This window comes from Syngnathoides biaculeatus, chromosome 17, assembly GCF_019802595.1.
Source record: "Syngnathoides biaculeatus isolate LvHL_M chromosome 17, ASM1980259v1, whole genome shotgun sequence".
Classification (NCBI taxonomy): Eukaryota; Metazoa; Chordata; class Actinopteri; order Syngnathiformes; family Syngnathidae; genus Syngnathoides; species Syngnathoides biaculeatus.
This window is the reverse complement of record NC_084656.1, coordinates 22,009,776-22,035,745: the sequence shown is the minus strand read 5'-3', so window position 1 is coordinate 22,035,745 and position 25,970 is coordinate 22,009,776. Positions and strand designations below refer to the sequence as shown.

The window sequence follows — 25,970 nt, the reverse complement described above, 5'->3', positions numbered from 1 at the left end:
AGCCAGGCATTGTCGTGGGAAAGCGACGTCGAAGTGCGCTGACGCCGGCAAGCGCGTCCTCGCCCGCCGTGCATAAACACTCAAATGGCGCAAACCGTCCACACAAAGGATGCGTTTCATCACATCGGGCGTCTCGCGAGGAAGGTTCCAGCGGAGCTTGCGCAATGGAGTTGCGTGGTTCAAGTTTAAAAAAAAGAAGAGGAAACAAAAGCGAATCCCGCGTTTTGTTTTGTGTTTCCCGATTCCTTTCGTGCGCGACGCGATGCGAAACACGCTCGGCGCAGAAGTCGACCCGGTGATTTTTGCAAGAGGACCTGACACGAAGTCGTGAAAAGGCGGAATTTAGCGACGTGGACATTTTAGCGCACAGTTAGCAGTTGTTTTGAGGCTGACTTGTCTTTTTTTTTTTTTTTCCACGCTATCCATGCCTGGCGTCGGCTCAGAAAATTTGCCGGGTGGGTGTAAGGTCGTAATAAATAATATAATAATAATAATAATAATACTCTTCTGTTATGCGTCCGATGCACCTGCTCGTCAGGGGCTGCAGGGAAATCATTTCAACTAATAATCGATTGTACGTTCAGTCATCTGTCTGTCCCAGGAAATATAGTAACACGCATCCATCCATCTATCCATTCATTTTCTTTGCCGCTTATCCTCACGAGGGTCACGGGAAGTGCTGGAGCCCATCCCAGCAGTCATCAGGCACACCCTGAACTGGTCGCCAGCCGGTCGCGGGGCACAGGAAGACGGACAAACAGTCGCACTCACAATCACACCTAGTGGCAATTTAGAGTGTCCGATTAATGTTGCACGTTTTTTTGGGGATGTGGGAGGAAAGCCATCCTGGCACGGTGGATCAGATGGTAAAGTGTTGGTCTCACAGTTCAGGGGTCCCGGGTTCAATCCCAGACACACTTCTGTTTGTCTCGATCTGCCCTGCGATTGGCTGGTGACCAGTTCAGGGTGTATGTAACCCGCCTCCTGCCTGTTAACAGCTGGGATCGGCTCCGGCACTCCAATCGACCCCTGTGAGGATAAGCGGCTATGACAATGGATGTTTGGATGGATCTGTAGTTCATTCTGGTCAACCAATCCGAGGACGGGGAAATGCCGACGTGACTCCGAGCCTCAGTCAAGGCGGAGTGATGCGAATTTGGCAAATCTGCGATCTGATTGGCCCTGAGGAGAAAACACTGACCTGGCAACACGTTGGACCTTGCTTCTGATTGGACAAAAAAATAAAATAAAATCCTACTACATCTGGAAGCTCGGCAGTCAAGACAGACATTATCAAATATAGACAAAAGACGGCTAGAAATAAATTCATATACATTATTAATTTTTTATCCATGCGAAGTATATATATGGTATAACAATCTAATGAATTCATAAATATAGATGAGCAGCACTGAGAAGAAAAAAGGCCTCCCTGGCACAGCGCTGGTGTACTTTCTGTGGCATTTTTTTCCTTTGCTGGCGTGTATTGAGGTTTTTCTCATGCGAAATATGCGCCCTGGCTCAATAAAGTCCGGTCTAGACGAGGTTCCCGCAGGGCGCAAATCCCGTACGGGCTTTTTGTGTTTTTCCACCGCGCTCACCTGAACATTCCCGCATCTACTTGCCGGCTGGCCGGACATGAAACGGCCCAATAAAAGTCCACTTAGGCCGCCCGCGGTACATTCTGCACCTCCCTGCGATCGATGAGCGCGGCGGCGGCGGCCTCAGACGGCCTCGTCAAAAAATGTTCTGGCCTGGAGCTGAATTTTAGAGGAGGTCTGAGCTCGGAGGAGGACGCCGACGGCGAGGGGTTTTCTTCACGTCGCGCCGACCTGGCTGCCTGCCGGGGCCATAAAATGTCCATTTCCCTCGCCCAGGTTGATTTATTTAAAAAAAAAAAAAAAAAAGCATTCCGTCACGCTTCTGTTTCGTGATCGAGGGCAAATTTGTGGTTTGGCTCTTTTGCCAAACCAATTACCGTTCCCCAATTTTTGCGCTATCATGTGTTGTTGTGCTTTCGCGTGCAGTCTTTTGTCTTTCATGCGCAGATACTCGAGAAGTACAGTAAAACCTCGGTTCTCGAAAGAAAATTTTGAGATTTTTTTTTTTTTTTGCTTCAGTTTTCGGAAGAATATTGGTACTCGAATGCCCCTGACGAAACCCTTTCATTAATAAAAAAAAAAAAAGTTTACAAGGCTGGTGGCCGAGTCGCTACAAATACAGCAATGCGCTCCCAGTCTAGCGTACTCTACTACTAAAGTATACATTTTAAGCAAAAAATAAATGTATTTCTTGTATTATTTTATTATATATAGTATTTAAACTATACATGTATTTCTACTATGCAGTTTATGATCAGGAAAAGATTTAAGAAATGCTTTAAAAAGACATTTTTTTTTAGGGTTGGAACGCATTATTTCTTTTTTCATTCATTGCAATGGGAAACCTCGATTCGGTTTTCGAACAAATCACTTCTCGAGCCGTTTTCTGGAACGTATTGTGGTCGAAAGGAATACTCCACTGAACAATGAAAAATCCTTCATCTGGTAGGTCACGTCATATGTACTGTACCTTGAAAATTTGAGGGTAATCCGATGTCATTTAATGGTGTTTTGAGAAGATTTTTATTGGCAATTACGAATTTTCATGGGCGTCGCCATTTTGTCCAGTCACATGACCTACTTGCGCTGATGTGACGTAATCTGTGCGTAACCAAAGAAATCATGGCCGATTTGTAGCGGAATCACATGCAGTAGCACCACCATCGGACACGTGAAAATGCCGTGAAATTTTGCCATAATTCGGATGGAAATAATCAGAGGAAGGATTGGTGGCATATTCTGCCCAGTAAGAAAAAAAACAAAAACATTTTCGTCATTCCCATCCGAAGATCGATCCGAATATTCACTATTATTTACAGCCGCAGGTTCAAATCTGTATTCCTCCACGATCAACCGATGCTGCTATTTCTTCACCAGATGAGGATAAATCCGAGAAATCGGCGCTAACCGTGATTGTGTATTCCTTTGTTTGCGCAGGGGATGTGTCACTTCCTGGTTTTTTTTTTTTAAGTCACGTGACTCGCCAAAATGGCGGCGCCCATGAAAATTCATAATTGCCGATAAAAATCCTCTCAAAACACCATGAAATGATATGGGATTAACGTCAAGTTTTCAAGGTACAGTACCTATGACGTGACCTATCAGATTAAGGCTTTTGATTGTTGAGTGGAGTATTCCTTTAAGTCAATGTCTCGGGTTGCGCGTTCGACCACTGAAGAGTCGTCAGAGCGAAAGTCGGTCGTTTTGTCCTCCTGCTCGGTCAGAACCGCCCCGAAATCTTTTTCCTGTCTTTGTGTTTATTTGTCGAGCTTTCTTCCCGTCATCGCTTGCTTTGTGTACGCTTTGGACCACCACAATTGATGCAGTAGTGCGGGCCAGATGTATTTCTTTTTTTTCCAAATTCCGCTGCTAAAGCCAGTTAAAATGACTCAAATTAAAGTTATTGGGTACATCTCGTAAAGCCTTGTCGCTATTTTAGTTTGAAGTGTCTGTTTTCGGTACATTTTAGCCATTTCTAGGAATAAAAAATGGAAAATCTTTTTTTTTTTTTTTTTTTTTCAATTGTTTAGTACCTGTTGGTAACTGATTGGGAGGTTTCAAATGTGTTGTGTTTCGGAACATCTTCCGGCGTGAGCGACGGGACTCTGCGGGTCGATTCTTGATCCGTTCCGGAAGTGTGCAGCAGGAGTTGGGTCGCGTTAGCCACGACGGACGATTTGTTTCGGGCAGAAAGTACAACGCGGTCCCAAGCAGGGAGGGCAGATTCCACAAATCTTTATGTGTCTTGTGCATAAAAGAAGTGTGGCCCAAAACTGAAACAAACCCCAAAAAAATCGTCATTGTGTGGCAAAGTTCCGTAGCTTGCCGTTAGCCCAAGACCCGAGTAAGTAACTCTCACTCCAAACATCTTGGCTATCCCCCAAGAGATTCAAAAGCGACCCCATAGGGAGTTTATTTTTGTTTTTCTCGAGTTGAAGAAGTCACTGGAAGTCTGCCATTTTGGTTCAAAACAGACACTTTTGGATCATTTTGGCCTTTCCAGGTATCCTTCAAAACAAATTCCAGAAACTTCCGATAACAACTACCACAATTCCCGGCCTACAGAGCGCACCTGGTTATAAGCCTCGGTACACAGAAAGAGTTTAACGCCAGCCGCTAGCGTTAAACTCTTTCTGTGTACCGAGGCTTATAACCAGGTGCACTAACGCTAGCGCTGCACAAACGCTCGCGTGGCACGAACGCTAGCGCCGTATCACCGCATAAACCGCAGGGTTGGAAACGTGTGAAAAAAGTTGGGGCTTGACGGCCGGAAATTACGGTAAATAACCTTTCCCAAAATTTTAGTTTTCGTCTTTCTATGTTCGGCAGGGTTTAGCGGCAACGTTTCAAACTTTAGTAACTGCTCTCAACGTCTTTGCGATGCAACAAAGAGATTCATTGGCAAGTCCACGGGGAGTTCATCTTTGTTTTTGCGCGGTGGAGGTTTACACGAGGACTGTGTTGGCTAATCTTTCCTTTTTTTTTCCCACGTACGCGTGCACGGGTGTCATTCTCGTAGCCGCAGGCGACTGAAACGGCTAAATCTGTTTTCTAAGATTTCCCCTTCCGCCGGAGTCCTGCCGTGACACGACCGCCTTTCAAAAAGTCACAAGTGTGGCGGCGAGAAAGGGGCCGTCCGGGTGTGGGGGGGAAATTGCGGCCCGCGTCAAAAGTGCTGAGTGCGGTGCTGTGGACAGGAAGAAGGAAGTAACGCCGCAAGAATGTCGATGCTTGCTGGGATTGTTTAGTGTCGTGTCTTAGACTGAAAACACGGCGACCACTCAAAGCTGTCAAACCGCTTTTGAAATAACCGGCTCCGGAACTCCCGTGACCCTGGTGAGGTTAAGCGGCTCAGAAAATTCGTCTTTCAGCCCACAACTGACGTATCAGAGACACGATCGTACCTTTTACACAGCCGAGTGGGAAGTTGCCACGACTTGCATTTTCACAAGGTAACACCCCAACCCCCCCGCTTTGAGATAATTACATGCTAATACCTTTGACGCATCAGGCTGTGGAAAATTTTGTTCGGTGTCGACGTGGGCCAGTTCAAATACTGTTTTCAAAAGCGTTAAAACTTTCCATCAGTAGTTGTTTATCACAGTTATGTTTTGCAGTACCTTGAAGCTGCGATATTTTTGATCAAGGTAAGATGAGAAATGTCATATTTACATCACAGCTTTCGTCTACTTTTACCTCTCAAGCAAGTGCCCGTCACCAACGGGCCCCAAGTTATCATCCACAAAGACCCTAACACGGTTTCCCAGCAAAAAAAATAAAAAATAAAAAACCCAAAGTCAATTTTCACCCGTTGTTGTACACTGCCCTCTGCTGGTGCTTGTCGTGCATTACAGCAACCCATTTCAGTCAACAATATTACCGTATGCATTCATGTTCATGTATTGCAGCTTTCAAAAGTCTTTAAAAATTTTTCAGAACAGACAGGGAATGTGCTCTTTTGGTTTGAAGAGAGAGATTTGGTCTGATTCTTGTGAATCCAAATTTGATTGGGATCCCTGAAACAGGAAACGTTCTCTAAGGTAAAGAAGGTAAATTTTGAGTGCAACTACAAAAAATATATACATATATATATCTATGGTCTCTAATATCGAGCTGCTGCTCAGCCTACATCTCCTTCCTAGTTTACCTGACACCGCCCCCCTCCGCTCTTAAAGGGGTACACTCATAATTACGAATAGTACGCGCTGGGCGACGGGCACGTTGTTTCCCCTCGTCATCATCCTCATCTTGCCATTTTCCCCGCAGGGTGAAAAGAACAATGGCTTCGACGTGCTGTACCACAACATGAAGCACGGGCAGATTTCCTCCAAGGAGCTGACCGACTTCATCAGGGAAAGGTAAGAAGTCCAGCAACAAATTAGTAGCACGTTTAAAAAAAAAAGAAAAGAAAAGTCAGTCGCATCTTTTACACCCGTCATCTAAATTTGACCCCCCTCAAAAAAAAGCATGATTGTCATGTGTATTGCTTAAGTATTCATAAAAGTATTGATACCACTACTGCTCTTATTACTACTTTTTAAAATCATATTACTTGCACTGTACATGGTTTTGTCTTTTTTTATATATATTTTGTCATTTTTATTGTTATTAATCCCGCTTTAAATGTTTTATGTCTTTTTTAATCAGTTACCTTTTGTATGAAATGCGCTGTACAAATAAATTTGCTTTGCTACTGCTGCTAATAATAATAATAAAATGGAAAATAATCATGAGGAAAATATGCAACATAGTAATGATAGTTATTCGGGTGATTCTATGTTTGTTTGAACCCCAGTCCTCAGAACCGTGAGGCCCACCAATCCCACCAGGTGCTCCACTGTGCCGCCTTCATATTGTACTGCTGACCGATATTTTTATTTTTTATTTTTTCATTTTTTTTGGCATCGATTGTGCCCAGGAGTGTCATCGAAGAGGCCTACGCCAGGTCCATGACCAAGCTGGTCAAGACGGCCGGGAACTTTTCTCAGCTCGGGTGAGTACAGAGCGCTTTTTCTGCCGGGCTGAACTGCTCGCTGACGGGCGTGCCGGGCGTGTCTGGCGCAGGACCTTTGCGCCGCTGTGGGAGGTGTTCAAGGGTTCCACGGAGAAGCTGGCCATCTGCCACATGGAGCTGGTGCGCAAGCTGCAGGAGCTCATCAAAGAGGTGCACAAGTACGTGGAGGAGCAGGCCAAAGCGCACAAGAAGGTGAGCCGGTTTCGAACGGGGAACCGCCCGATCGCCAAAAACCTGCCAGCTAACAAATACCTGTTCTTGTTCTTGCCAGACGAAGGAAGAGGTGGCCTCCACCCTGGAGGCCGTGCAGAACATCCAGAGCACCGGCCAGGCCTTGCAGAAGTCCAAGGAGAACTACAACGCCAAAACGGTGGAGCAGGAGCGCCTGCGCAAGGAGGGGGCGACTCAGAGAGACGTGGACAAGGTAGGGAGGGACGCCCGAGGACGGGTTCTCCTTCGTGTCGCCGGTCTGCGTGAAAGGGGTCCCAATTTCCCACCCGCCTCCGAAGCTGGAGATACGGGTTGTATTTTTAAAAGTATTCCTTTAAGGTTCATTCTCCATCTCTCACTGTTGCGAAATGGCCGTGTAACGCCACTCCCGAGGATCCAACGCAAAGACGACGACGCGTCCTTCAAACCGTTTTGTTCGTCACCCTCAGCTGATTTACTGTAAAAGTGACACATCACAGAGAATGTACCGTAATTCCCGAGTACATTTGGAAAGGAAAATACCCTCATTGAAACATGAAATATTTACAAAGAAAGACGGTACACAGAAAGAGTTTAACGCTAACGCTTCCGCCGCTCTAATGCTAGCGCTAATGCTAACAGGTCCGGTTAAAATAAAAGTTACCGGTAAATATCGCTGAGACACAGCAGCAACATGCTAGCACAGCGCCAACGCTAACAGCTACGGTTAAAATAAAACCTACCGGTAAATATCGCTGAGACATGCCAGTAACACAGCAGTAACACGCTAGCACAGCACTAACGCTAGCGCAGCGCTATCATTGCCGGTAAAACTCACTTCCTCGGCACATATATTCCGCCGCTCTCATTCTTACCTTTCTGCTCCAGTTGCCCCCTTGCGGCCGTTAGGAAAAATGCAGCCGTGAGGTGCATGCTTCGCTGCATAAACCGCAGCGTGTTGCCGGAAATGACGGTAATTCACAATTTGATATTTCAAAATCGAAATGTTCAATGCGAAATGCCACGGACGGGTGAAAAGAAATCAGAAATGGATGTTATCGTAATTCTATGCCTTAAAACGTCTGCTACTTAGCAACACACGCAAACGGCATGCGGTAACACTTGTCGGCGTATATTCTCTGCGCCGTGTGGCAGGCGTTTGATGTCCGGTGTACAAAGTGACCACTTTTTGTACCTTCCCAGGCGGGAATAAAAGCCAAAAAAGCCACGGAGACCTACAAGTCGTACGTGGAGAAATACGCCTACGCCAAGTCTGACTTTGAACTCAAGATGGAGGAAACGGCGCAGGTATCATTTTTGCCTTTTTTTCTTTTTTTTTTTACAGTGTAAGCCAATATCGTAACTTTGAATTGTTTGGATATTTTTGGTGCCGCCAGCACAGAAGCGGCCGTGAAGTCGTCATGACGGGAAATGGCTTTAAAAAGCATCTTGTGACGGGCGGCGCTGTCGGATTTGGTCTTCTTTGTCGCAACAGGCCCGCTTTTACCATTTTGTGGTCAGAACATCTTCATCTCCATCCCAAAATTTCATTTGACCGCTTTGTAATTTCTCGCGATTCCCGGAGGTCGGCCACATAAAGTCACCCGCAAAGCAGCATTCAGAAGTTGAATTGAAAGCGCTTTTACCCAACCCCCCCCCCCCCCTCGCGGTCTGTCTTCCCGTTTCGCATGAACACGAGAAATGCACGGTCCGCAAAAGACCACCCAGGCGTGTGACGACATGACGCGTTCAGGATGTGCCATGTGCTGTTTTTGTCAATTGGTTGCAGAAATTCATATGCTTATTTTTTTCTAGGGGGGGGGGGGGGGAGGAGAGAAATGCTGCTTCCTTTTTTTTCATTTTTATTAGGTCACTTTTTTTCGGGAGGGAAAAATCTTTTTGTCAAGGTTAACTTGCTTTTTTTTTTGAAGAGGAAATAAGTCCCGTTCTTACTCAATACATTTATGATTTGCCGCTTGCTTATTAATTTATTATTGGGAACATATCCTCCATTGTTCACTGAAAAACTAAACATTGATTTGGGACAATCTTGGTGCCGAGGAACTATGTTCAAGTGAATCTTCACTATTCACAGCAGAGCTCGGTCTTTTTTCCCTATGAATGATGTATCGATAAACATCCATCCATCCATCCATCCATTTTCTTAGCCGCCTATCCTCACGAGTGCCGAGACAAACAACCAATAACAATCACACCTAGGGGCAATTTAGAGCCTCCAATCAATGTTGCATGTTTTTTTTTGGGATGTGGGAGGAAACCGGAGTGCCCACCCGGAGAAAAACCCACGCAGGCACGGGAAGAACATGCAAACTCCACACAGGCGGGCCCGGGATTGAACCTGCGACCTCAGAACTGTGAGGCCGACGCTTTCCAGCTGATGCACGGTGCCGACTATGGATAAACAAACCCAAAAAATTAGGTTTTTTTTTTTTTCCAAGTTAGAAGAAAGTCCCAAAAATGAAACTTGAAAAAAAAATCTCAGATTAGAAAAATAATAATAATGTCATATTTCGTTTCGTGTTGATGTCTTGCAGAAATTCCAGGACATTGAAGAAAGCCACATCGTCCACATGAAGGACATCATCAAGTCGTATTCGCTGTCTGTGGAGGAAACGCACCTCCAAATAGGAGAGGTGAGTACACACACACACGCCGGAACATTCCAGCGGGTTGACCCGACCCGGTTCACTGGGCGTCATATCAATTATTGCGCGCTTTGATCTCGCTAATGGTTTAACTGGGAAGCAGGAAAGCTGCCGTTTGGCCTTCCGCACCCGACTATTAAAAAGTGATCAAAAGTGATGTGGAACACCTCCGTCGCGCTCCCGGCCGGCGGCGGCGCCGCCGCCGCTTGCTCCTTTGCTAACTTTTACAGTTCAGTCGGCAAGCCAACGCGGCGGGCAGGAAGACGTTGCCGGCGCTGTACTTCTTGTCGCGTCCAGCGTGGGGCGCTCCGCTCCGCGGGAAACCTCTCCGGGTAGCCTGCAGGTGGCGCCACTTGTTTCTTAACTTTATTGAGGAGTACCAAAGGTGCAATGAAAAGCAAAAAAAAAAAAACAAAAGGGAATAAATTTTATCAAAATTTTTATGAGAGCAAGGTCATACAAAGCCTTATAATATGAAATATAAATCACTTTTTTTTTTTTTTACTTGCTCCATTTTTCACGGACATAATGTTGTACTTTTCCATGATAAGAAGCGTGCCAGGGGGGAAATGTGTATATTAGTCGGGGGGGAAGCATAGTATTAAATTATTTTTCACATTTTTTTTCCCCAAGTTATACTTTAATGCATATAATTTTTTTTTCAAGAGACAAGTTGTATTTTTGTTTTTATGAAATGCATTTTCTGCACAGATAAAATGCTATTTTTTTTTGTGAAATCAGTATTTTTCTAAATGAACCTTTTTTGCAAGATAATTCTATTTGTACTATGTATTTTTTTTTCAAAAGTAAATTTTGTTTTTCCGTACAGGCATATTTTCTTGAGTTATTTTTTGATGAATTATATTTTTGGTGAGATTTAAAGGTTTTTCACTTTTTAGGGAGATTAAGAAATACACAGTACATTACTACTTAATATTTTTAATCAAACCTTTTTATCAGCGAAAAAGCCAAGTTTTTTTAAGGAAAAAATATTTTTACAAATTAGTTTTTTTGTATTTTTTTTTGTCAGGAATATAGTTGTAGCTTTTCAAGATACTTGTCCAACTTATTTTCATAATAATGAAAAGTAATAGTCCATGTTGGCTCTTTTTTACATCACAATGTGTAATATTAAATTGTGTGCAAATTTGAATGTTTTCTTGAAAAGTCAGACTTAATTCTTGTAAGATTTCCTGATCCATTTTTTCTTCTTCTGAGCGTGGCTTTTTTTTTTTTCCCCCGATCCTTTTATTATCCACCGTGAGGCGCTGGCGTCCACGGAGAAATTCCGCCGCGGCGGCCGCCTGCATCTGCAGCGGCCAGTAAGTCGGAAGCGACGCGCGGCGACAGACCACCGCGGGTTATTTAGCGACACGCTCGGCGTGATGGCCGCCGACGCCGCTCCTCGTTTTTCCGTTTCCCGGCCAGGAAATGGCGAGCCCTCGCGGTCGGGGAGAAGTTGTCTTTGCAAAGCGGGCGGCGCCGCGCTCGCGCTCGCCGTCGGAGGGGAGAGGGCGCGATATTGCGCTGAGTCACCGCCGCTGACGGCATGCGTGCTGACAAGATGGGCAAATGTTTACATGCGCTCGGCACTCGCGTAAAGAGCAGCAAGCAGAAAATATAATATGGAATATGTCACAGACATTTAAAATGTTATTCTTTTTTTTTTTTTTGGAGAGAGGGGAACATTTTCAGTCGTAGGACGATGGAGAGTATGATTGCTCGTTTTTTTTTTGTTTTGTTTTGTTTTTTTTTTTAATTTAAACGTGAAACTACCTCAAGTTACCCGAAATTGCAGGGGTAATATTTTTTTTTTTTTTTTAAACTACTGTAACGTCCAAAATTTTCTGAGGTCAAAAAAAAAAAAAGACATTAAATCTCTCAACACTTTCACGGATTCGACACGAGATTATCTTAAATATGATATTCAGAAAAGAGTCCAAAAAATGTCCCTTAAATTGCACAGATTAAAAAATGAAACTCAAAGTAAGCCAACCATAAATTCCCCCAAAGTGGTTCAATAATAATAATAATGATACATATAATCTTACATTAAGGGTTCCACAAGTTGGATTCAATCTACTGTAAATTCCCCAAAACTTGCGTATGATAATGTAAAGCAACTGTACTACTTGTTAAAATTCACCAAATGTCCTTCAGGTTTTAATAAAAGTCCTGTAAATCCTCCCGCAAAGTTCTGAAGTTTAAAATAACAGTAATATAATAATAAATGATATAAAACAAAGATAATAAGTCATATAAACCGCTATAAAATTGCGCAGGGAAAATTATGACCACCTTCAATCTCCGAACAGTTGTGTAGGATGGAATAAAATGACCAAAATCCCATAAAAGTTCAAATAAGACAACCATAAATATCCCAAAATTTTCTACAGGTGTTAATAAATATCATAATAAATGCCCGAAAAGTCGCAGATGCTCACTTCCGACGACCACCACTAAGACCACCGTATTTTCTGCACTATAAGGCGCACCGGATTATAAGGCGCACGTTCAACGAATGGCCAATTTTAATAACTTTTTTTTTCATATATAAGGCGCACCGCATCATAAGGCGCGCGGAAGAGATGCTACAGTCGAGGCTGGGGTTACGTTATGCGTCCATTAAATGAACAAAACAGTCAGGTCAGTCAAACTTTATGAATAAATTACAAACCAGCGTTCCGACCAACTCCATTCACTCCCAAAATTAATAAACAGATCTTTGATTTGGAGTCATTTTGGGGTCTTTACGCAAACGCACACATGGAAATGAAAGGGCGCGCTACTTCTTCTACAAGGCGAAAACGGAGTCGGCGGCTGCTTACTGTAGTTGTGGCTCAATATCGATCCATATATAAGGCGCACTGAGAAAATTAAATTAAATTAAAATGAAAAATTAAAATTTCAATATAACGTGCACCTTTATAGTGAGGAAAATACGGTAAGTTTAAATTCAATCCAAAATGGGGATGTTTCACTTCTGACTAATACCCCCGCAAAACCGGTCAAAGTCATCTCAAAATAGGTCTCGGTCCGCCTGGATCCGGTTCTGGACCACGAACATGCGTCGTTGATGACACACACAAACGCAGGTTGACGAACGCGACGACACACACCGCCGATTGAGCGATCGGACGCCATCCGAGAGCTCACGCGTATTTCCGGCTCGGGTAAAAGCGTGGGAAGAGCAAGATGAGAGTGTGGGGGGGGGGGGGGGAATCCTGGGGGGGGGGGGGGGGGGGGGGGGGGGGGGTTAGTGAAGAGGAAAATGCCTTTTTCAAGGGCTAGCGTGGAAAGAAATGTACGGCGCGTGTACGGGCGTCTTTTTGATGTACGTATGTGCACGGCAGGTGTATCTGTCGGTGTGCGTGCCGTGTTTGTTTTTGTAAGTGAGCTCGTGTGACGATGCCTTCAAGGGAGAGCGAGGCGAGTGCGTGTGTGCACCTGACAGCTTGCGTGAGCGTGCACCCCTCCCCCCGCCTCCCTCCATCCTACACCTCGCCCCTCCGTCTAACATGCCGTACTCGCAAAGCTAATGCACTCCATCTCTCCACGGGACCCTCAGGGCTCGTGTGCGTTGGTGTGTGTTTGTGCGAGAGTCGCTCGTACTGTACATCACGCACATCGAAATGGCGCCGGTGGCGACGCGGCACGCGGGCGGTCTTTGCGCTTCCGCGGCATCCGCTGTGTAAACAAATACCGCCGCGCTTCCTCCCGTGCCCACAGGAGGGCGACATTCAAAATGACGCCCTCGTGTGTGGTACCTCTACTTGCGAAATGAATCTGTTCCGGGACTCATTTTGTAACCTGAATTTTTTTTTTTGTAAGTAGAGGCACATTTTACATGTGGAGGCCCCACAGCTCAGTGATTAGAGCGTCGGTTTGGTAAACCAGGGGGTCGCGAGTTTGTATCCCACTGGGGTTGCGTCAGGAAGGGCATCCGGCGTTAAAAACTGTGCCAAACAAATATGAGCATTCATCTGAGATGAGATGTAAGCAGAAAGAAAGTTACTTGAGGCACATTTTACATGTAAATAGCGTAATCCGTTCCAAGTATTCCCAAAAGGTTATCATTACCGAAAAAACCTACGCTAATATCCATTGGCCTATATATTCCGTTCCGCATTATATTTTTGTGTGGTTCGGTCTTTCTCGGGAATAATGAATAAACAAAAGCATCTAAATAGGGACTATTTGTATTTTATTCAGTAATGAGTGATTTTTTTTTTTTTTTTTTTTTTTTTTCTTCGGGGTTGCGCAGGTCCACAATGAATTTGTGAGAAATGTGGAGAACACCTCAGTGGAGAGCTTAATACAAAAACTGGCTGAAAGCAAAGGAACGGGAAAGGAAAGACCAGGTAAGCAAGTTTGTTTTTTTTTACGACACCTGATTTTCTGTTTGCTGTATGTTTCTTTATTGTTTTTTTGTTTTTTTTATCCAATGAGAAGAGCGAATATTAACATATTATTCATGGCATGTTTTGATGCTTTGCATCGCGACCAGTTATGAGCGAGCGTCACATTTGCCACCGCTTGAGTGAAATGTTTGCGAACGCGAATGGTGCAAATACCGTAATTTCTGGCCTATAAGCCGCAATTTTTTTTCACACACTTTCAACCGTGCGGTTTATGCGGCGATGCGGCTAATTTCTGCAATTTTTCTAACTGCCGCAAGGGGGCGCTCGAGCGGAAAAGGGAAGAGTGAGACCGGTGGAATATATGTGCCGAGAAAGTGACTTTTACCGCTCCGGCCCTGTTACACTACGCTAGAATGTTACTGCCGTGTCTCAGTGGTTTTTACCGGTATGCTTTTTTTTTTTTTTTTTTTTATAAACAGGCACTGTTAGCACGCCGCTAGCGTTAGCACAGCGGCACTAGCGTTAAACTCTCTGTGTACTTTCTTTTTTTGTAAATATTTCGTGTTTCAATGTGGGCACTTGCAGCTTTTACACAGCTGCCACGTATGTATCTACCAAATGGTATTTCCTTTACAAATGTACTCGGTGAGGCTTATAACCAGGTGCGCTCTGTACGCCGGAAATTACGGTAATATGTGGAGCTTCAAATCCTATAGTGTACAGAGTCATAGTTTTTTAGGTGCAGTGCACTGGTAGACGCGCATTGCTCAGCAGCATCAAGTAGGCAACTGTTGTCGGTTTGCGCTGGTATGCTTCAGTCACGTGAGAGAAAACCACACACGTACAACCTCAGAACTCGGAGGCGGGCGCGCCAAGCGTTCTGGCTGTTCAGCCTGCACCGAATTGCGTCTTAATACAGCAAGAATAATAATCACGTCAGTTGTGCGTAAACAAAGGCGCCCCTGTGGGCGGCGGCGGCGGCGGCGGCGGAGCTGGGTAATTAAACCGGGGCCGAGCGGCCATCGGACTCGATCGCGGTAATCTGCTGTAAAGGTAGGCAGGCTCGGCATTTCAGTAAGCGCCCGTCACATGGGGGGGCTTTGACTTAAGCGGGCAGAACCAAGCCCCTCGCCGAGGTCAGAGCTCAACAATGACTCTTGTGTAAACTTTGCCTACAATAGCCCTGACCCCCCCCCATCCCCCCCCCCACCACCACCCTGACTCACCTTGTTGTGATGCGCGTTCGCCGCCGCGCTATTAAAAGGCCGATTCTGAAACCCAAAATGCTAATCGTGCCGTAAAAAACGGGATGCGTGTGAATATTTAAAGTCCCCGAAGGGTTCTGACGTCTGGCCCGGCTTCCTCCTCGTCTCCACTCATGCGCAGGATTATGTCAGGCACCGAGGCGGCTCACCTCTGTGCTGTGTGTGTAAACAATGCGTGACCCCCCCCCCCCCCCCCCGCCACCCAACCCCCCCCAACTCCATTCACCGTCAGTCCAGACACTGCGGCAAGCTGAGTGGTGGCCCTCATTTGTTTGGACAGCAGAATTAATCGAGGCGTCGAGAAAAAAAAGGAGGGAGAAAATTCTTGCCTGTACGCAGCCGTCGGCCGTCTGACGAAATCGTCGGACGGAGCCCGGGTTGCGAATTGCAACGTTTAGAAACAAAAATGTACATTTTTGGAAACAATTTTTTCATCAAATCTAATTTTAAAAGTTCACTTGTGTGTTTAAAATCAGTAAAGTTTTTAATTGAAATATAATTAATTATTTGCCTTATTTATAACTGATTTAATTAGTTTTTGTGTGAATTTTTAAAACTGTAATTGTGTATTTATGCATGAATAAAAAGTGTATTTCAGGACATTCTGATTTACCTTTTTTTAATAAAATCTAATTATCTGTAACATAAAAGTAAAATCTACAGAATTGGTTAATGAAATTATCAATTCATTTTTTACTTATAATTAATTTAATCGCAATTGTTTACCCATTTATTGAATTAATAAATTGAGACTCGCTTTAAAATGGGCATTTTTTTTATATTTTTGTATTTATAATGAATTTAATCACAATAAATTCATTTTTATTATATGACATCTTCAAATAATTCCAGTTGGATTTTATTTTAAAAATAAAATCAGTTAAAAGGATCTCATAAGGGTGACACGGTGGATCAATTGTAGAGCGTTGGCCCCACGGTTCTGAGGACCAGGATTCAATCCCGGCCCCGCCGGTGTGGATTTTGCACGTTCTCCCCGTGCCTGCGTAGGTTTTCTGCGGGCATTCCGGTTTCCTCCCACATCCCGAAAACACGCAACATTCAGTGGAGAGACTAAATTGCCCCAAGGCGTGAGAGCGACTGTTGTCCGTCTCCAAGCGCCCTGCGATTGGCTGGCGACCAGTCCAGTGTGGACCCCGCCTCTTGCCCGATGATAGCCGGGATACGCCCCGGCATCCCCGCGACCCTTGTGAGGATAAGCGGCTCAGAAAATGGATGCGTGGACGGATGTCACAAGTGAAATTGCTTGAATAATGTCGTCTAATAACAATAATGCAATAATAATGCGGTCCGCGAGCCGCGCTTTGCCCACCCCCGCGTTAGCGAGGGAGCCGGCAAGGTTGAATAAACTTTCTATTGCGGAAACGATCCCGAAGTGACACGCTGTGAGGAGGTGGGGGCAGGGGGTGCGTTTGGAGTGTTCAACGATATCCAGCTGAGCTGTCAACTGGCGGCGGGCCAGGCACGCAAACTCTGCCCCACCCCACCCCACCCCCCCCACCCCTCGCGCTCTTCTCAGACACCCCCCACCCACCCGAGCCGCCCTCCCTGTGCCATGCCAAGCATATGCGATTTGAGAGAGAGAGAGAGAGGGGGGGGGGGGTGAGAATCCGCCGTTCATGCGCGACTGCTCTCCGGGTCTGAAAGAAAGGAAACATCTTCCCCTGCTTCGGAGACATTTAAGCACTTAGCATAACCCTTACGCGTCTAATGTTATGTTTTTAATTGTTTTTGTTTCAAAGGACCAAATGTGCCGGGTCCAACCTCCAGGCGCTATAGTAGGTAGGCCTTGCGAGTTGGTGCCGCTTTAAAGTATTCACACCCCTTCACGTTTTCCAAGCAGAGGATTGAAGATTAGCCGAAGTCAAACGGAATATATGTGCGTGAATGAGAGTGCGCGGAGATGGCGGATGGTGGTGGGAGAAGAGATGGCGAGGGTGGACGACTTCAAATACTTGGGGTCCACACTCCAGAGCGATGGTGAGTGTGGTCAGGAAGTGAAGAAACGGGTCCAAGCGGGGTGGAACAGCTGGCGGAAGGTGTCTGGTGTTCTATGTGACAGAAGAATCTCCGCTAGGATGAAGGGAAAAGTTTAGAAAACAGGGGTGAGGCCGGACATGATTAGAGACGGTGGCACTGAAGTCAGAACAGGAATCAAAACTGGAGGTGGCAGAAATGAAGATGTTGAGGTTCTCGCTCGGAGTGAGCAGAATGGATAGGATTAGGAATGAGCTCAGTAGGGGGACAGCCAAAGTTGGATGTTTTGGAGACAAGGTGAGAGAGGGCAGACTTCCATGGTTCGGACATGTCCAGAGGCGAGAGAGTCTGAGGAAATTGGTAGGCGGATGGTAAAGATGGAGCTACCAAGGAAGAGAGAGCGAGAGGAAGACCAAAGAAAAGGTTGATGGATGTTGTGAGGGAAGACATGAGGACAGTAGTGCGTGTTAGAGAGGAAGATGCACGAGAAAAGATGTCACGCTGTGGCGACCCCTAACGGGACAAGCCGAAAGGAAAAGACATATTTGTAGACAGTTGTGCAAATGTATTGAAAATGTAAACATTTCAAGATAGGAAGGTACACTACACAAGTACTGACACACTTGGCTTCATATTTTGTTGGCTTCGCAATCACCGCTTCAAGTCTTCTCGGGTACGTCGCTACGACCTTGGCACAAAGGATCTGGGGCGTTTTCTCCCATTCTTCTCTCCAGATCCTTTCAAAGTAGATCAGGTTGAACGGGCAGCATCTGTGAGTCCCCATTTTGTCCGTCTTTCCAGAGATGTTCGCTCGAATTCAAGTTCATGCTCTGGCCGGGCCACTCGAGGACATTTACAGGCTGCTCCTGGAGCCAGTCCTTATCTCGGGCGTCCACTTTGGGTCATTGTCGTGTCGTAAGGTGAATTGATGCCCTCGTCTGAGTTCCGGCGTTCTGAGTTCGGAGCCTTGTCTCGAAGAACTTCTCTATTTTTGGTAGCTTCCAGCTTTCCCTCCATGCAGAGTAGTTCTCCAGTTCCTGCAGCACAGGAACAGCCCCCTAGCATGATGATGTCACCAGCATGCTTCACAGGAGGGATGGTGTTCTCCAGGTGATGAGCAGTGCGTTTTCTTCTCCAGAACAAACTCCCAAGAGGGCCGCCATGTGCTTTTCGGTGAAGAACTGGCTTTCGTCCGGCCACTCTACCATAAAGGCCTTATTGAACTTCTGGATCACGAGTGCCCAAACTTTTTTTTACCCCATTATCTACTTTTCAAGATGCCAACCTCCCGTGATCGACCGTTTGTTGGGTCGGGATCACGACCATGTCTCCAGTTCGAGAGCCTTGACACAGTCGTCGTATCAGAGGTCTGCATGCAGTTCCTAAGACTTCATTGCTTGGTTTTGGCTCAGATATGCCCTGGCAACTGTGAGACCTGATACGTGTGCCAGTCCAGATGAAGTTCATCAACTGAACTTCCCTCAGGTGGACTCCCATTGATCCGTTCGAGCAAGGATGATCAGGAGAAGTCAGATGCACCTGAGATTAAGTTCGAGTGTCATAGCAAAGGGTGTGAATGCTTCCGGATCTATTAAGTTTGAATACATTTTTTTAGAAATAAATAGGCATACGTCTGAAAATATGTCTTTACTTTGTCATGATGGGATATTTGATGTAGATTTGTGGAAAACTACTCAAATCAGCTTTAGCATAAGACGTGATGGGTGTGTGAATATTGGTGACTTCAGGAACAATTTCTTGACTCACGCGCAGTGACTTGTTTATTATTATCAAATCCATGTGTCCACGCGAGTCAGTGTATGCAGGAATATTCTCAGACACACACACACACACACGCGCATACTGTCATGTATAAATGAGAGCTGCAGCCTGTCAGTTCGACGCCCCAACGAGTTTGAGTCCAGCGTCTGTCCGTCCTCCCGTGTGATGCGCTATTATTGAATGTCAATTGTGTTTTGATTGGCGTGAACCGCACACACAAGCAAACACGGAGTAGTTCGTGCGACCGTTGCGGTTGTGTGCCAGCGGTTAAGGGCCGATATTGCACAGTAGAGTAGATCAGTCATCGGTGTGCTTTATCCACTTCACTTGGCGTGACTCGCCGCTCGCATCGGGGGCGCTGCCGCACGCCAAACAACGCATCGTTGCCCCCCCCCCGCCCCCGCTGCTAATGTATACGTTTCGAGTGAAAACATCGCTGGCTTTTGTTCTTTTCAGGTCAAGCCGCGTTAGCGTATCGCGCCGCGTTGCCGCGGGGCGCTGCCTCTTCCAGTGGCTGCTCTGATTGCAAAACGCGCTTCCAGTCTTCGAGGCCATGTTCATTCCAAATATATATATATATATATATATATATATATATATATATATATATAATATTGCACCTTGACTTACAAATTTTTTGCTTCTTCTTTTGAATTTATTTTGAGGAAAATTTTAATGCAACTTTTCTGTTCTTTCAACACCACGTATATGCGTTAAGACCCACGAGTTCTATTGGTGGCATCTCTGCGCAAGTAATTAAATGTACTCATTATTCTTTTCCTTTCGGCTTGTCCCGTAAGGGGTCGCCACAGCGTGTCATCTTGTCCAGCGTCTTCTAAGCCCTCACGGTCCTTGTTGTAGTCCTCTTCATTGTGGTCCAATGTAGCCCTTGCTAGCGTTAGCTCGTCGCTAGCCTTAGCTCGTTGCTAGCGGTAGCTCGTCCTAGTAATTAAGTATATTAATAAGTAAGTAATTGAATGTACTAATTCCCCAAATTGTGGATGAGACAGACTCGGGATGCGGTGTGGCGATGTAACGCTCGCCATCGCCATCTCCGTCGCGCCGTGTCCGAAGCTAGCTTTGTCACGAGAGAAAAGTGTTGTGGCGTACTGGGATTTTATTCCCGCTCAGGTTTGACTTTAGATCTTAGTGATGTGTTCTCCGCCGAGGAGAAGTCAAGAAGGGCGTCCCCTGAAAGCTCGTGAGCAGATTTGTCCGTGGATTGAAACTCTTGCTCGCGTGTAATCTTATTTTCGTTTGTTTTATTCTAATTGGGTTAAGAGACCTCGTGTGTCCTTTGTCCTTTTTTTTTTTTAAGAAGATCCACTCTTTAGTCGACCTTTGCATTTGAATGTGATATGACATATTTTACATTATATTCTATTAACAATAGATAAAATATGTATTCTGAGTCGCGGCCCGCGTTTGAGTGTTTATTACAGGGGATATGTTCTCGCCCTATTCGCAACAGGTGAAAACTGTGATGGAAACCCGTTTTAATTTGAATTATTAATCCTCATTCATAGTTTTAACACCCCAACAACCTTATTAAAACGTGCTTTTTCAGTTTAAGCATGCTCACTTTAAGCTTTTTACATTATTTTTCATTCCCAATTGATTAAAAGAAATGAAAATTGTATAAATAATGACCAAACTGTTCAAGCAAAAGTCTGTTATCTTAACCTATTATGTGAAATGTAATTAACCAGTTTACATAAATAGCCTAAATGTGATATTTTTAAGTATTCAAATTACCGATTAGCACATTGAGCAATGACACATGCTAACAGCATATATTTTCATCTGAAAAAAGATTGATGCTAACATACTGTATGAAGTGCCATAGACGGGGTAACAGAAATGAGCGTCGTTGTCATGGTAATTATAAACCTATTGAAAAAAGTATTTAAATCATACCTAATAGATATTTTTGAATGATTTTGATGATTATAGTTTACAGATAACGAAAACACACAATCAGACCTACGAACTGAAGAAATTGTGAATTTACATGAGAAACAATGAAAAATGTTTTTTTCATTTAGACGTTACATACGAATGGAATGGAATGGAATGGAACTGTTCTACGACGCTCACATTTATTTTTGAAACACAAGGACTTTCACAAGTCTGGTTCATCCTTGGGTGCAATTACCGTATACTTGAATTTGCCACGTTCATATGTTAAAACAATAATACCCAAGTCTAAATATGGTAGAGAATGTGCATATCAACCCAAAAAGAAGATGATTGTTCAAGCTGTTGGGAGTGTGTCATTAAACTATATTATTACGATATTCGTATGGACAATATACACATATTTGGAGTCCCCCGCCCGTGTGTATTTGTGTTTTTTGTTATTTTTCTTCCGCCTCGCCGGGGCGGCCACCAGACATACGTTTGACTCGGCCATTGACCCCTCCTGCCCCCGTGGGATCGGCCTCGCCCTGTTTGCGTACACGCCAACTTCCCCTCCCGTCCGCATGTGTGTGTGTGTGTGTGTATGTTTGCCCGAAGTGCGCGTGAGTGTGTGTGTATATGTGTGCGATTATTGCGTGATGTACATTCGCAGCATTCGCAGCAGCAGTTCGTTGACCCTTTATGTGCCAAATGAACCTAAAAAGATTTTTTTTGGGGGGGGGGTCTCATTAGGGCCCATTGAGTTTGAGGAGTGCAACGCTGCCATCGCGACAGAAGGTAGGAAGTTTGGTTAAGATAATAATCTACGTCATGTAAGATAAATGTATGTATATATTGAAAAAAAAAAAAATAAACAACTGGATTTGTGTGTTGTAAAGTTGCCAAACCCAGGAGGAGAAAACCATTTGGCATCCCGGGACGCAGGAAAGACAAAGACACAGATTCCACGTAAGTACAGTAGAAGTGTCGTCTAAAGTGGGGGTGTCGAACGCGCGCCACATTGTAGTGACGGTTTTTGTCACTGTGAAGGCATAGCAATCTTTTAATTGACCCATCATCTTTACACGTGACATTTATGAACTCGTTTTGGAATCAGAAATCAAGGGTGATGGGTTTTTCCACTTTGTTGATGTTTGGTAACGCAAAAAAAATGCTTGCAATATCTCGTCGTCATCGTTTATGACATGACATATGGAAATTTTAGTACAGATTTAAAAAAAAAAGAAAAAAATCGTGGAAGTTAATACGCGTTTGGCCTTTGCGGGCCACATAAAATCATGTGGCGGGCCGATTCTGGCCCCCGGCCCTTGAGTTTGACACCTGTGATCTGAAGGTTTTGCAATCAAAGCCAGAAGTTTACATATAAACGTTTACATATAAAAAGATGAAATCACACTAAACTTTTTATATTTTAGGTCAATTAGGCCACAACAATGTATATTTATTCATTTTTATTTCATTGGTTTCTTTAAAGTCAGAAGTTTACATCCAGTAAGATGGCGATAAACAATTTTGCAAAACCCACAAAAGATGATGTCCTTTCTTTGGAATTCAACAGAGACATATTTGTGTGTATTCGACGGTATACATGGAACACGCTGCTTCTTTGTCTGATATCAGGGAGAACACTGCAGATTTTCACAAGTCTGGTTCATCCTTGGGTGGAATTACCGTATACTTGAAGTTGCCAATTTCATATGTTAAAACAATAATACGCAAGTACAGTAAAGCCTCGGTTCTCGCACTTATGTCGCGCGTTGGCCTCCGAGTAGTCAGAATCGGCGTCAACTTTTTGAATGTTCACCATTATTTACAGCCACAGGTTCAAATCCGTATGGAAGTATTCCTCCGTCTTCCCGATCAACCGATGCTTGCTATTTCTTCATCAGCGCTAGGAGTAAATGGTGTCCCATGTAATCCAGCCTTCGGAACGGCACGTAATACGTCACATCGTAGGTCATGTGACCCGCGAAAATGGCAGCGCCCCTGAAAAGTCGTAATTGTCGATAAAAATCTTCCCAAAACACGATTAAATGAGAGAGGATTTAACATCACATTGTCAAAATAGAGTACATATTACATGACTTATTGGATACATTTTTCATTCAAAGCAGTGGATTTCCCCTTTCAGGAGAACCTCATAAATTTGACGGCATCACGAGGAAAGAAAATGATGTGGCAATAACTTGAAGCAACATCGTAAGAGATCAGCCAGGAAGTTCAAGCTCGGGCGTAAATGCGTCTTCCAAACGGCCTGAAACATTCGACCAAACCGAGGACAGCGAAGTCGATGATTTGCGTCGGCCGTGGCGATGTCCCGATCGCAATCGGTCTGAAAGTGGACGGTCAGACCTGGAAAAAAAATCGGTTCTCTTGGGAGAAGTTTATGGAAGGAGATGCAAAACGGTCAACCCAGTTTAAAGGCACAGATAGCAAATACTAAATGAAATGTGTGGGGAAATTCCGACTTTGAAAATCTTGCCGGTTTTGAAACCGTCATGCCGTCTGCCAGCCCGAGCGCGGAGCACTTCTGACGTTGACCTTTGACAAATAAAAGGGACGATATCGTTGCTGTTGTTGTTTGGTGTAACCCTGGCAAGGGTCCTTTGTCACGGTGCCGTTTCCTTCTTGTCTCGCAGGGAATCCACCGAGGCAGAAAGCGTGAGTAGACGGCTTCTTCCGCCTCCCCCCGTCGTAACGTCGTAGCTGTCGCCGCAAATGTCGAGCGGCGGGGGAGGCGCTCATTTTCTGTCGCTTCTTGCTACTTGAACATGTGACTCTCTCTCTCTCTCTCTCTCTTTTTTTTTCTCTCCGTCTCCCTCCCTGCTTCCCTGTTGTTTGTTTTGCAGATTTGCTCATTCATTCATTCATTCCTCTTGTCTTTGTTTATGCTCGTAGAACGCTGCCAACGGCGCTCCTCCCGGATACTACGGGGCCATAGACATTCAGAACACTGTAAGCCAGCCAACGCACGCACGCACACACACATGCGGCATATTATTTCATCTGTAATAAATGCTGAAGTCTTCCGAGACCGGTTCTCGTGCACTTCCCGTATTTCCTTCAATAAGTGGCACATCGGCGCTTATCCGGTGTTTCCCGACCTTTATCCGTTGAGCCACGGAGGGACATATTTGACGTGAGAAAAATCTCACGGCACGCCAACCCCAAAAAATGGCGCGGAAGATTTTACACAGTGGACACCCGCTGCGAACTGGCAGCGGAGACCGGCCCGGACCGCGTCTGACGAAGAGCCGCAGATAATTGCCGCTCATTATAATCGCGTTGGGGAAGACAAACTCCGTGCAACGTGTCGTTCTCTTAATTTCGTCTGTAAACTTCGGCCGGGAGCGGCGATGCCGCCATTTAGTGCTCGGAACTCAAATTTACGCTCTCAGTTCAAGACAAAAACAGAAAAACTTGCTTGTATCTTGAAGAAGTACCGTAATACCGTACCGGCCTAAAACCGACACCTTGTCAAGCCGCTTTCAACCGTGCAGTTTATGCGGTGATGCGATTAATTTGAGCGGTTTTTCTAACGGCCACAAGGGGGCACTCAAGTGGAGTGAGACCGGTGGAATATATGTGTTGAGGAAGTGACTTTTACCGATTCGGCCCTGTTAGCGCGGCGCTAGCGCGTTACTGCCGTGTCACAGGGATTTTTACCAGTATGCTGTTTTTTTTAACCGGCCCTGCTAGCGTTGGCATTAGCATTAGCGGCACTAGCGTTAAACTCTGTGTACCGTCTTTCTTTGTGACTAAATCGTGCACTTGCGGCTTTTACACGGTATGTATGTACCAAATGGTATTTCCTTGACAAATGTACTGGGTGAGGCTTGTAACCAGGTGCACTCCGTAAGCTGGAAATTAAGGTACTCGCTTAAGTCGCCGGTCCTCGTTCAAGTTCCAGGCGCAAACGTGACGGGTGCCGATCTTTGACCTTTGAAAAAGCTTTAAGCCTGATGAAAAAAAAAAATCAAAAATGAAGCATACATTTGCTATAAATGAAGGCAACCACATGATAAATGTTTACCACACATAAACGCTTTGTGCTTCTCGCTCTAATTCAGTAAATAAAGAAACCACGCTACTATATGGGGAAAAAAATCCTCAATATTAATGCTCATTATTTGTTTTTTTTTTACGGGCAAAACCGAGTCCCTGGACAGATATGATACTTTCTATTGACTTATTAATATCTGTACTAGGTCATTTTCGGTGCAGTTTTCACGATCGCTGCTGCCGTGCATTACCTGTCCGGTTGCCTTTTGCAGAATGTTCCGCGAGTCGACGACGAGGGCTTCTGCATCCCGCCGGACGCCATGGAGAACGATATCCTTCAAATCTCTGGTTCTCGGTCCGGGGGTCCTGGACGTGACTTTTTGGGGTCCTGCAAAATAATTTGGAATAAATGATTGTCGTACCAGATAGAAAAGCGAGTACCTACGTACGGGGATCGGTGAACTAATCTGATAAATACAATTAGTCCCCCCCTATATATTTCTTCTTGTTGACAATTGCACCATGTTTTTGCGGTTCAATATAAATATAATAGTGTATTGTGCCGGTACCGTCACGTTCCCTTCCTTAACGGGACGGGTCAACATGCCAAAGAGAACTCCTTCTACTCATCCAGCGACTCGGAGGACGAGGACGAGCCGCGCAAGTTCCACGTGGAGATCAAGCCCGTGCAGCCCAACGACGACGCGCAGCAGAACCGCGCCACCCTGGACGAGCTCAAGGCCTCCATCGGCAACATCGTCCTGTCGCCGTCCACCTCGGTACGTGCGCCTTAACGTACGTCGACGCGCTTTTTCCTCCCGGTTCGCTCTTCTAATCGGTGTAGATTATAAAAATGTACAAAACTAAAAAAAAAACGTGTAGAGACAGGACAATATGGAGGACGCAGGGAGGGAGACGCTCCTGCTTTGCAACACTAGAGGGCAACGGGGGAACATTTTAGTCACGCCTGGCGGCATTCCTGGCCTTCAAGGCATTTATTTTTATACTTAACAAGAGCCTGAGCATTAGCCTGTGGGTCACATGCAGCTTTACGTGATTGCATTAGACCCCCCCCCCCAACCCCCACGCAAACCCCCCCACCGCTACTTAACAACACACAAAAGTTAAATACAATGTTTACATATATTTCCCCGGAAACATTAGCTTGACTTGGG

The 25,970-nt window shown here is 45.1% G+C and overlaps 1 protein-coding gene across 7 annotated transcripts in view; it reads left to right on the top strand.

Annotated features, from left to right (window-relative positions):
* fcho2 (FCH and mu domain containing endocytic adaptor 2) overlaps positions 1–25,970 on the top strand; it is a 47,249-nt gene that overhangs the window by 3,600 nt on the left and 17,679 nt on the right. For 6 of the 7 annotated variants that reach the window (XM_061801021.1, XM_061801020.1, XM_061801022.1 and 3 more), the window contains exons 2-14: positions 5,868–5,959; positions 6,520–6,594; positions 6,666–6,807; positions 6,887–7,039; positions 8,008–8,112; positions 9,360–9,458; positions 13,735–13,831; positions 21,526–21,570; positions 21,672–21,741; positions 23,433–23,454; positions 23,692–23,748; positions 25,068–25,127; positions 25,401–25,574. In XM_061801021.1, the coding sequence (XP_061657005.1) occupies positions 5,868–5,959; positions 6,520–6,594; positions 6,666–6,807; positions 6,887–7,039; positions 8,008–8,112; positions 9,360–9,458; positions 13,735–13,831; positions 21,526–21,570; positions 21,672–21,741; positions 23,433–23,454; positions 23,692–23,748; positions 25,068–25,127; positions 25,401–25,574 (1,191 nt within the window). Of the gene's footprint in view, positions 1–4,594; positions 5,054–5,867; positions 5,960–6,519; positions 6,595–6,665; positions 6,808–6,886; positions 7,040–8,007; positions 8,113–9,359; positions 9,459–13,734; positions 13,832–21,525; positions 21,571–21,671; positions 21,742–23,432; positions 23,455–23,691; positions 23,749–25,067; positions 25,128–25,400; positions 25,575–25,970 lie in introns of those variants that run through there. The other variant, XM_061801024.1, reaches the window with a different exon arrangement.